Genomic DNA, 10,709 nt, shown 5'->3' with positions numbered 1-10,709 from the left:
CAACTACAAGGATATTCTGTTAGAAAAGATAATAAAGGTAAAAACTATTTGGAAAATCAGATTTGATATGGGACACTTCAGCAACTAAAATACTCTACTGTGACTTCCAGTGTGCCACAGAGTTACCACAGAAGCTACCCCCTACTTAACACTTCCCAGAGTACATCTAGAATAATGCACCTGGTTTTGGGCTCCCCAGTAGAAGAGAGCTGTTAACAAACGAATGAATTTGATCCCTGTATGGGCCATTCACTTACAAGTTGGATTCAATGTATTTCTGTGATTCTAAGTTGAGTGGGCAGCCACAAAGATGGTTAAGGGATGGAGAGCACTTATTCTTGAAGATGAGCAGAGGGAATTTGGCTTGTTCAGCCTTGTGGCAGGCTTAGAGGTACATAATAGCAACTCTCCAAGGCTGGACAGGAGACCATCATGAAAATGGAGCCAGGCTCTTCACAATCATGGGAAAGGAACAAAATGAGACATGGAAGGTCGGAACTGAATAGGAGAAAGCCCTTCTTCCAGTCGAGGCCAGACAAGCATGGGTTGCCCAGGAAGGCTCTGCAGTTGCCACCCTTGGAAGGTTTTGCAAGATGAGACTGAATAAAGCCCTGGGCAACCTGGTCTGACCTCAAGAGCTGCCCTTGCCTTGAGCAGAAGGCTAGACCAGAGATCATTTCAGATCTCTTCCTGTGACTCGCCGACAGATGCTCATGATTGATCGTAGTTCGTGGCTTTTTGCCAGCCCAAAGTGTATGAAACGTCTCGCTCCTCAAGACGCCCGAACACCGTGCCAAGGGCAGGGACCGCGTTACAGCGGGAGGTTTCCAGCACCCCTGCGCTAGCCCGGTGCCCAGCCCTCGCCGCCGCCGCTCCCCGCGCAGCCGGGGGAGCGGGTCCGCTCGCTGCCGGGGCAGCCTGCCCGCGGCTCGGCGCCAGGCACAGCCCCTCACCGCCTCCGCTCGGCGCCTCACCGCAGGCACCCCCCGAAACTTTCCCCGGCAGCCTGCGCACGCTCTCGCTCCCCGCCGGGGAAAGCGCGCTCTCTCTCGCTCCCTCCGAGCAGCGGGCACGGGGAGGCGGGCGGCTGCCTCCCTCCTGCCTCCCTCCTGCCTCCCTCCGCCCGCGGAAGCCTCGCCGAGGCTCCCGCATTGCACCGCCGCGCCGAGCCGAGCGCGGGGCTCGGGCTGCCCACCCGCCCCGCCGGCGCCCCCGGCCCCGGCTGGCGGAATGAGCGCCGGCGAGGCGAAGGAGTATCTGGCCCGCAGGGAGATCCCGCAGCTTTTCGAGGTAGGCGAGGCGCAGGGGGGAGGCGTTTTCCGCCCCGTCGGGGGATGCTCCGCGCTGGGACCCCGCGGCGGGCAGGGCTGAAGGTGGCTGGAAGGACGGAGCGGGCGGAGGCTGCGGCGAGCGGCGGCGCGGGGCGCCGGGCGGCAGCCGGGCCGGGGCAGCGCTGCCCGCCGCCCCCGCGGAGCCCCCGCGGCCGCGCCCCTCCGCCCGCCGCCGCCGCCGCGGAGCGAACTTGGGCGTCCGCAGGGCAAAGGAGCGCCCAGGAATGCGGGCGAGGGGCGGCTTTCATCGGTCGGGGGGAACAAAAGAGCCGCAAATGTTTAGTGAGGTGTTGTTTAGCTTCCCACAAGTTACCTGCTGCTAATGGCTGATAATTACTTCTCTGTGCAACGTGGATTTACCCCCCCGCCGGATAAGACAAGCTGTCATCTGTACATAACATACACACATATGTATTTTCCCTTGTCTGTGCTGAAGCTAGACGTTTTTCTATATATTTGAAAATTGCAGGACACGGTGAATGTGAATGGTTTAACAACAGATGCAGACAAAACTGGTTTTCTGTTGAGGCTCAAAGCTTGAGCTAGTGATTTTAAAAAATTGGTGCATAAATTCTGCAAAAATACACTGTTAGTTGCTGTGATCAGTTAAGTGCTATAGTAAGGTCACAGATACATTGAAATGATATCCTATTTTATAAGCTCAAATGTGTGTAAATACCAGTTACTGTATAAACTATAGATAACAACTGATCAAATCCTGAATTGGAGCTATTTATGTTTACTGTTAATACCAACTATGACCCTCAAGTTTATTCACACAAAAATTAGGAAAAGCAAAAAGAACAGAAATCATCGTGAAAGACATATATTGTTAAGGGAAGGTTGGATGCAGCAGTCTCGTGGAGAGGTGAGATGATGACTTATGTATCACTTTGTCAAGGAAATGTGTCAGAAGAGGGCCTGGCAGTCTTTCTTTCACACGCCCCACAATGCTCATGAGTACGATGAGTGAAGAATTAATTCTGTACAAAGGGAGTTTCTAATGGCTTGAAATCTGTGATCAATTAAATCAGAAAGCACCTATGAATTTTGGGATTGTGGGGTATTTTTCCTGATACTGATCAAGGTGATATTTGATTATTCTCATGATTTTTAAAAATCCTCTTTTCATTGCTTGTGTAAGTGTTGACAAGAATATGGATGAGACACTTGTGGGTGCAGTGGTCTTTAAGGAAAAGATACATTTTAATGATGTCAAAGACTACAAAGGATATGTAAATTTTGGGGCTCTCTAGCTTGCACATTGCTCTGTGTATACTTGCCAGTGACAGTTCTAGAGAAAAATGTAGAGGGATTTTTTGGTATTTTTGGGTTTTATTTTAGTGCAAACAGACACTGTAAAAATATAGCCATGAGCTTCCTTTCCAAGTAATTTTTATGACATTGGCAAACCAAAATAATTTGATTTTTTGTGGGCCTCACTTTTACACATTGGATTGCAATAGAGAGTCTGAATATCAAGGGATGTGGTGTTTCTGTGTGCAAAGTAAAAGACAAAGTAAAGGTGCTTGTTTTTCCCTGGCATCTATCATTATAGTCTCTGTTTCTGATCTTACATTTCAGAGTCTGTTGAATGGATTAATGTGTTACAAACCTGATGACCCAATTGAATATTTGGAAAGCTGTTTGCAGAAGGTAAAAGAGCTTGGAGGGCCAGAAAAAGTGAAATGGGACACTTTTGTCAGCCCAGAAAAGAAGACCCTGCCTCCACTCAATGGAGGACAATCCCGGAGGTCTTTTTTCAGGAATGGTAATGTATTAAAATTTAAAATTATTCTATTTCTTCAACTGTGTGTGGTGTTACATCCACTACTGAATTATTTTATACTTTATAGCAGATTATGCCTCATTCTGATTATCTGCAGGCAAAGGAGTCAAGAATTCTGTTCCCTTGCTTGTTGGCACTTGTTTTTCTCCTGCTGTAATGGATGCTAGGCAGGAGAGGAAATTGTGATCACTTTCCAGCCAAACAATGGATGTTTGCTGAGTAAATGTTTAATGTATCAGTGGAGGGATTTCTTGTATCCTACCTAAAACATTTGCAAAGATGGGGCAGATATGACACTTGCCTTGTGTTTTCAGTTGGTCCTTATGGATGACATACGCACCAACTTCAGTGCAGTTACATTATGTGTTTTTTCTAGTTTACATTGGAGCTATATGCTAATTTACTACATAAAATATAAATTATAAATGCTTAGAAAAACGTGCATCTCATAAAATCTAAGCAGATGTCATACCAATACCTGTAATTATTTTATTTGTAATGTTAACAAAGAGTAATTAGCTCGTCTTTCAGTTGCCATAGTTATTTTTCCTTGCCATCTAACATTTCATGAAGATAATAAGCAAGAATACTGTCTCTATCTCTGTGTGAAACATGTATCACTAAAAGAGTCCTGCTTAATAGTAGAGGTTATCTGCACAATATAAAGCTTTTCTTCTCAGAGGCCCCTACTGAACTCTGGGTGCTACAGGCACCATGTTCATAGAAAACCTGATGTGCTTGAAAAAGAAACACCAGAGAAAACTGACTCTGGGTGGTTGTGATTTAATAAATCCGTTAAATAGAGGCCAAAAAGATTTAATATAGCAACAGCAAGCACAATGTAAAATTATGAGATATTTATACTTTATGTATGACAATTATTTAAATCTGTGCACAGAACAGATTTTGAGTTTTCTGCCTATTTCCACAATTCCCAGTTTATCTTACTGTTTTACAGTGATGCCTGATAACTCTAACTTCCCCTACCGGCGCTACGACCGCCTCCCTCCGATCCAACAGTTTTCCATAGAAAGCGACACCGACCTTTCTGAAACTGCTGAGCTAATTGAGGAGTACGATGTGTTTGACCCTGCAAGACCTCGGCCAAAAATTATCCTTGTCATAGGTATGAGGGCAGTCATTTTGACAAGATTTTATCACTGCTGCTTTGCCTTTTGATTTGTTCTGCAAATACACTGAATGCTTATATGAATTTAAATACATTTTTTTCCATCTGCCATAGCGAGTGGTGTAGGCCAATTAAGAGTGTGAAATTGTTAATGCTGGACATGGCATTCCAACTGTAAGAATTTTAGGGGTCGCAGCAAGCACCTGCACTCGTGTTCTGTAAACTGGATGCCTCTTAGCAGCTGGAGAGCTCATGATTTTCTTATGAGCACATCTGCCAGTTTGGTTTCATCTTATGTAAACCTGGTTCATGCATTTCAAGGCAGCAGGATCATGTGAATCAAAGTGATCTTCCAAAGCAAGCTTAGGATTGAACTAAAACACTCAGATATACTCAAAGCTGATCACAAAAATGGGGTATTTTAAAATATTGTGTAATGCAGCTCAAAAAGGTGATATAGCACTGTTGTCCTCTATACTTAGACCCTTGTCAAATGATTGGTATGTCCAGTTGGAGTGAGAATACACTGTTCATTGCATTGGTAAATTAATCCTCCATTTGGCAAATGAATCCTGTTCCAGCTTTGCAGAGAGTGTGCACTCAGTTCATATTAGTTAATTGTGCTCTCTCCCAAAGTTCTCTCTTGTGAGTTGCTTAGTGTTCTTTCTAAGCAGTTCATACTTTCCAGCCTCAGACAAGCATAGGTTATTAAAAACTAGCTGCAGTGTAAATCAATATTTTTTTCTGTTCTTGAATTTACGTTCTTTGCATCAGTTTCCTTATCAGCTAGGTAGTTGTATTTAGAAATGTTATCACCAGGCCTAATTAATTTGATTCTCTGGATCACTTAAAGAGTTACAGCACAGGTGCCAGGTGATGCAGAATTACCTTTTTAGTGTATGAAGCTTTATTCATATTAAAGACAGATACTGCTTCCATAACAGAGAATATATGTAGTACAATAAAAGGGAACAGAAATGTCTTCTCTGTACTACAGAGTGGAAACTCTAGGAACAGCATGTCCTCTAGGCTCGGCATTCAGCAGCTCTCAGAAACGAGATACTGGAATAGATTGAAAACAGAAGACCAGGCATTTTTTTAAGTATCTGTGGTATGCCAAAGCAATTGCTCAAGGCATTTGAATTTTCTTAATCTTTTGTTTCAGAATTACAGATTTCAACATGCAAATCTCTCTATGTATTGCTGAAATGTGAAGATTGCAATTAGATGGAGAAATAACCCATACCTTCCTTTCATCTTAATTAATTAGCTACCCTTCCTTTTCATAAAGGAGAATAACTGGCTCCTTTTCAGTGACCACAGAAGGCCCTTAATGCATTGAAATCTATGTAGCTCAATTGCAGTAGAGTGATGAATGAAGGTTTGATTTAAGTGAGATAAAGAGAGATTGGCTTTCACCTCTGGAACTGAGTGCGGGTGTATTTGAAGTGAAATCCTTGAACACCAACATGCAGTGAACAGACTGTGGATTTTACAGAGCTTTTCTTTTCTCCCATTTATATAGGGAACGTTGTAAACATTCCACAAAGGCTATTTCAGGTTTATATTCCCACTGAGTTTCTCTGAATCTATTACAGTATGATCTGATAGAAACACAATACTCTATGTAGCTTAGCAGCTATTGTCCATTTTTGTACAGTATAAAGACAATTTCTCCCAAATTCAACTTTCTTTGGAGAAAGCACATAAAAACACATGTTGGAAAAAGTAACTGAATAAAAGAGAAAAAAAAAAGTATACTGTTCATTTCAAGAGATATTGCACACAAAAAATGTGTTGCGTATTTTCAGTTTGCATATAATGACAGCAAAAAAAAAACCACTGAAGTAATGTATTACTGTCTAATTAGAGATAAATAATCATCCTGCCTTGGTCAGGTGGTGCTGGTCCCAGTCACTGTTAGGGATAGAACTGAAGCTAAAATCCTGTCTTCCACTTTGCATATTCAGTGAACTTTTCTTTATTAATGCATTAGCCCAAGATCTTTTTAATGCTTCCATAAAGGTTTTTACAACTTCTTTGCTTTATGAAATCTATCATCCTTATAATGAACAAGGTAGCTCCAGGGCTGAAGAGAACTCACTTATAAAGGTGGGGGCTTTGTTCTTTTTCTGGGTTTGCAGAAGAAAACTCTGGTGAAAGATAAAGCTATAAAGCTGCATAGTGAGTGGATTTTAGAAAAATCAGATGGAACCAGCCAGGAGGGCACTCATCTGAATCAATGGAAAAATTAAGTTTCTAAGGTATTATAACACTAGTAAATGAGATTGTGTTTAAAAATGTTCTTCCTAATATACTTTTAAGAAACAAATTTGTACTGTTAATATAGCTTGAATTTAGAGATCTTAAAATATTAATTATCTGGTGTCATTAGCACCTTAGTTGAGTATGTTTTTAAGCTGCACTTTCTTCAATATATTACTTAATATTAAAAGAATACACCTTCCTTTTGAGATCAAAGTGTAAGGGCTAGATCAAATAAAGTGCTGTCAGCAGGCAGCTGCCTATTGATTTGTTAAATCTAGTCCACAGTCAGATTTTAAAGTAAGAAGTATTTTCAGAAATTTTATTATTAGTTGAATTAATTCTGAATTTACAACAATATATGCAAAATTAAAATAATGAACAAAATTAAATTACAACAACTGCTTTAATAACACTTTTTGGGTGTACAATCTTTACTCGAACCTGTTAGGAAACATAATTTTAGATGCAACAAGCATTCCCTAGTCTAGACATCTTCTAGAAATATATAAAATAATCATACCTTCCTTGAGTAACCTATCTCAGAATAAGTAAAAAGAACAAAAAACAAAAGGGATTTGATTTTTCTTTCTTGTGAAGTTTGTCAGTGTGGTTTATCAAAGAGCCGGGGATGGATACATAGTACAATAAATTATGATCTGCTGTAGGAAGTAATTTTGTCCTATCACTTTTCCCTTATTTTGTAACCTGAATATTTTCCCTCAGATTGTAAACAGATAATACCATCTTGATATTATGTGTTTGGATTGATTTGGATAATGTGTTTGGGATGTGTTTGGGTTGATAAAAACAAAATGTGCTGAAAGTTTATGAATATTAAACCAAACACTTTATTAGCTATTTTCTGATTGCAATTCAGATTGAAAAAACCAGAAGTGCTGAGCAACACTTTTTTTTGTTTTGTTTTGATTTTTGGTTTCTCTTTACTAGCTAAGCAAGGCTCTCCCTAACAGAAGTGTGAGGTCTATCTACTTGTTTCAATACGTTTTTTTTCAGCTATTTTATACTATTACAGACTGATGTTTTATCAGGTATCAGTTCTGGTTTTCTGCCACCTTTTGTATCTGTGCTGGAACACAAGCACTGTGTTCCTTGTTTCCAATTTTTAAATTTTCTGCGCATTACCTATGTTTTGCATTTTTATTGTTGCTGGGTGCAACCTAATCTGTTTCAAACTTGTAAGGTTCGGTGAAATGCATTTGTTATGGGGAAGGCTGAGCATGAAAGGGAGCAGGGGGAACTGGAGCAGAAGTGCTTTATAGCCACTTCAGTGGAGAAGATGATTCCTACTGTGTCAGATGCTTGTGTACCTAGAGAAGGGGAACCTTCTTTATTCTAACAAAAAGGATAGATAGCTAAACTGTCTATGAGAGAGAGAGTCCAAGCTGAAAAACTAAGCCCATCTAGATCGCCTGGAATTACTGAAATGGAAGGTAGCTGTAGTCTGCAGAAAGAAGAGAGAAACTTACATCTTTTTACAACAGAAACACCAAGTGAACTGAATGAGAGAAAAAGATTTTTCAATTGTGATCTTACTGTATAAGATACACTTTTTCTTTCTTTTTTTTTTTTTTTTACATGTGCATTTTATGAACATCTGTAGCTGTGTTGTCTAGTTGGATGTTACAGATAATGCTTGTAGAAACATCATTTAAACTAATTGGACAATGATAAAACCCTTTGGTTTTTTTCCCCCAGGGGCATAACTAAACTGTGGGCAGGGTATGGGAACATGATAACAGTAGCTACAATTCTCTGTGCACTCTCTTGAAATGGCTCCTGGTCTTTGTACCAAAGGGCAGGTGCAGCATCAGCATCACAGCACTGGATCACAGAGAGCTCCAAGTGACTGCTGGTGACACTGAAAGCTGTGTGGCACTGATATTGGGGTGCAGACTGGACCCTGGTTACAGAGAGTGCCCTAAGCATACATGTACAAATACTGTAAAGATTACCCTGCAACTAGAACTGTATTGATTATAAAAATGTTTAGAAGTTATTTATGGGAATAATACAGATAATATAAAAACAGTTACATGATTACTAACAAGAAACTCGGTGTATTCAGATTTACTTTAATTGCATTGCTATATTTTTTAAATTACTAAAAAATGTATATTTATAATAAATCTTGATTCTTTTTCTGTTGAAATAAAATTCAGTGTTCTCACAAAGAATCCCCCAAACTACAGCTACTTAGGATTATTAATTGTTATCAAAATTATGTCATTTAGTTTGGGTTTGCTTTGTTGTACTCTTCAGTATGATACATTTTTCTACACATAAACATTTATTTTTATGAAAACAATTTCTTAGTTTTAAATATTGGATTCCAGATTCTCTGCTCACCACATCATAACATGTTCTGATTGTTTTACATGCATTCTTGCTGCTGCTGTCCAGCTCACCTTCCCTGCAGCTTTCCCTGCTATGTAACATAGGTGTTTCCAGTGATTTTGATACCCTTTCAGCCTGGGCTGTATATATTGAGGGGTCTCTTTATTCTTCAAGTTGTCTAGCAAGCTGAACCTAATTTCTTCTCTGTCAGATGCTTCAAGCATCAATACCAAAAGCTGATATTGCATGGTTCAATAAAAGTCCTTATACCAAATCACTATGGAAACATCTCAGATAATTTTTTTTGTATTTTTAAAATAAGGAAACCTCAGAAGCTCTTGCAAGCATATTTAGGAGCAGATTTTATTAGTTCCATTTCATGAGTAGTTCATTGATTTAATTGGCTTATTTAACCAAGTATGATTCTTTCTGACATGAACACACTTCAGACTATCTGCCTCTGTCTCTGGATTCATAGAGTTTAAGAAGGGAATAGTTCTGTTGTCTGCTCCTCTACTGTGGATCAAGAAAAATTCCATTCCAGGAATGGCTTTAGAATGAGGTCAGCCTCAAAGAGGACTCTTTTTATTTCGCAAGTGGATTTGTATTATTTTTTAAATTTCATTTTACAAACTGTTATGTTTGTGATCCAGTAGATGAGACACATGGTTGGTAACAGGTCATGCCACTGTGAGATTTACTCTAATAATGCTTGGAAAATTGGTGCCAATAGAAAAGATTTCACCAGATTTCACCTGTGATTTCATACTTCTGATGAAAGGTTAATTTAATGTTTTGCTTATGATTCACAACAGGTGGCCCAGGAAGTGGTAAAGGGACACAGAGTCTGAAAATAGCAGAACGTTATGGATTTAACTACATATCTGTTGGTGAATTGTTAAGGAAGAAAATCCACAGCACAAGTAGCAATAGAAAATGGAGCCTAATTGCCAAAATAATTACTACTGGAGAACTGGCCCCTCAGGTACACTTTCCTATGTTCATATTTACTTTCAAGGGTTTATACATCTTGTAGTGATGTGCACCATCAAGAAAACTTCCTTTATGATATTAAATAACTAACTTATTTTCTCTGTGAAAGGAAACAACCATAACTGAGATAAAGCAGAGATTAATGCAGATCCCTGATGAAGAGGGGATAGTGATTGATGGATTTCCCAGAGATGTTGCCCAGGCAATCTCCTTTGAGGACCAAGTAAGAGATTGTTTTTACTCTTAAAATAACTTATACATCTCTACAACAGTTAAGCTTGTTGAAATAATCAGTCAGATTCCAAGAAAAAGCATTGCTCTTGAAATCTTTGCAAGTACATAATTACAGGTTGATAAAAGATTTATGTTATATTATGTCCTGTTGTCTGAAGACAGACTATTTTGTAAAAAGACAATGTGATAATATAACCAAGAATCCAAGCCTTTTGTCTCGTAATGAAAGTCCTCTCAGGATGAAGAAAAACAGTGAATATTTTCTGTGTCTTAATGATTTAGAAAGTGGAAAATATTATATTTCCTTTTCTATTTGTTCAACATAATCTCCATTAAGAGAAACATACCTGAAGCAATGTATGTCTTCACAGTGCTTTTACTGTCAAGTTTGTTACAGGGCATTGAAAAGATGAATTAAAAAAAGGTTAAAACTAGCCATGCTTTGCAAGTTTCTGTAAACCAGAAAGCTTTTTTTTTTTTTTAAGAAAATATGGTAGTTGTGGTTATTCTAAACTATGGTTCCAAGGTTTAGCCAGCTAAAACTGTATTCCTGAGTACTATTGACATGTTGTTTTCATGTGTATATTTTAAACTAATCTAAAAATATTTT

General features: G+C 39.4%; 1 protein-coding gene across 1 annotated transcript in view; it reads left to right on the top strand.

The window, feature by feature from the left end:
- The first annotated feature begins 1,016 nt into the window (after positions 1-1,016).
- AK5 (adenylate kinase 5) overlaps positions 1,017-10,709 on the top strand; it is an 82,921-nt gene continuing 73,228 nt past the window's right edge. The window contains exons 1-5 of the mRNA XM_064428580.1: positions 1,017-1,290; positions 2,916-3,102; positions 4,079-4,246; positions 9,688-9,857; positions 9,975-10,088. Coding sequence (XP_064284650.1) covers positions 1,231-1,290; positions 2,916-3,102; positions 4,079-4,246; positions 9,688-9,857; positions 9,975-10,088 — 699 coding nt within the window. The 5' untranslated portion in view covers positions 1,017-1,230. The remainder of the gene's footprint in view (positions 1,291-2,915; positions 3,103-4,078; positions 4,247-9,687; positions 9,858-9,974; positions 10,089-10,709) is intronic.

Source organism: Passer domesticus, chromosome 7, assembly GCF_036417665.1.
Source record: "Passer domesticus isolate bPasDom1 chromosome 7, bPasDom1.hap1, whole genome shotgun sequence".
In the NCBI taxonomy this organism is placed as follows: domain Eukaryota; kingdom Metazoa; phylum Chordata; class Aves; order Passeriformes; family Passeridae; genus Passer; species Passer domesticus.
The sequence above is the reverse complement of the archived record's forward strand: the minus strand, read 5'-3'. Positions and strand labels throughout refer to the sequence as shown.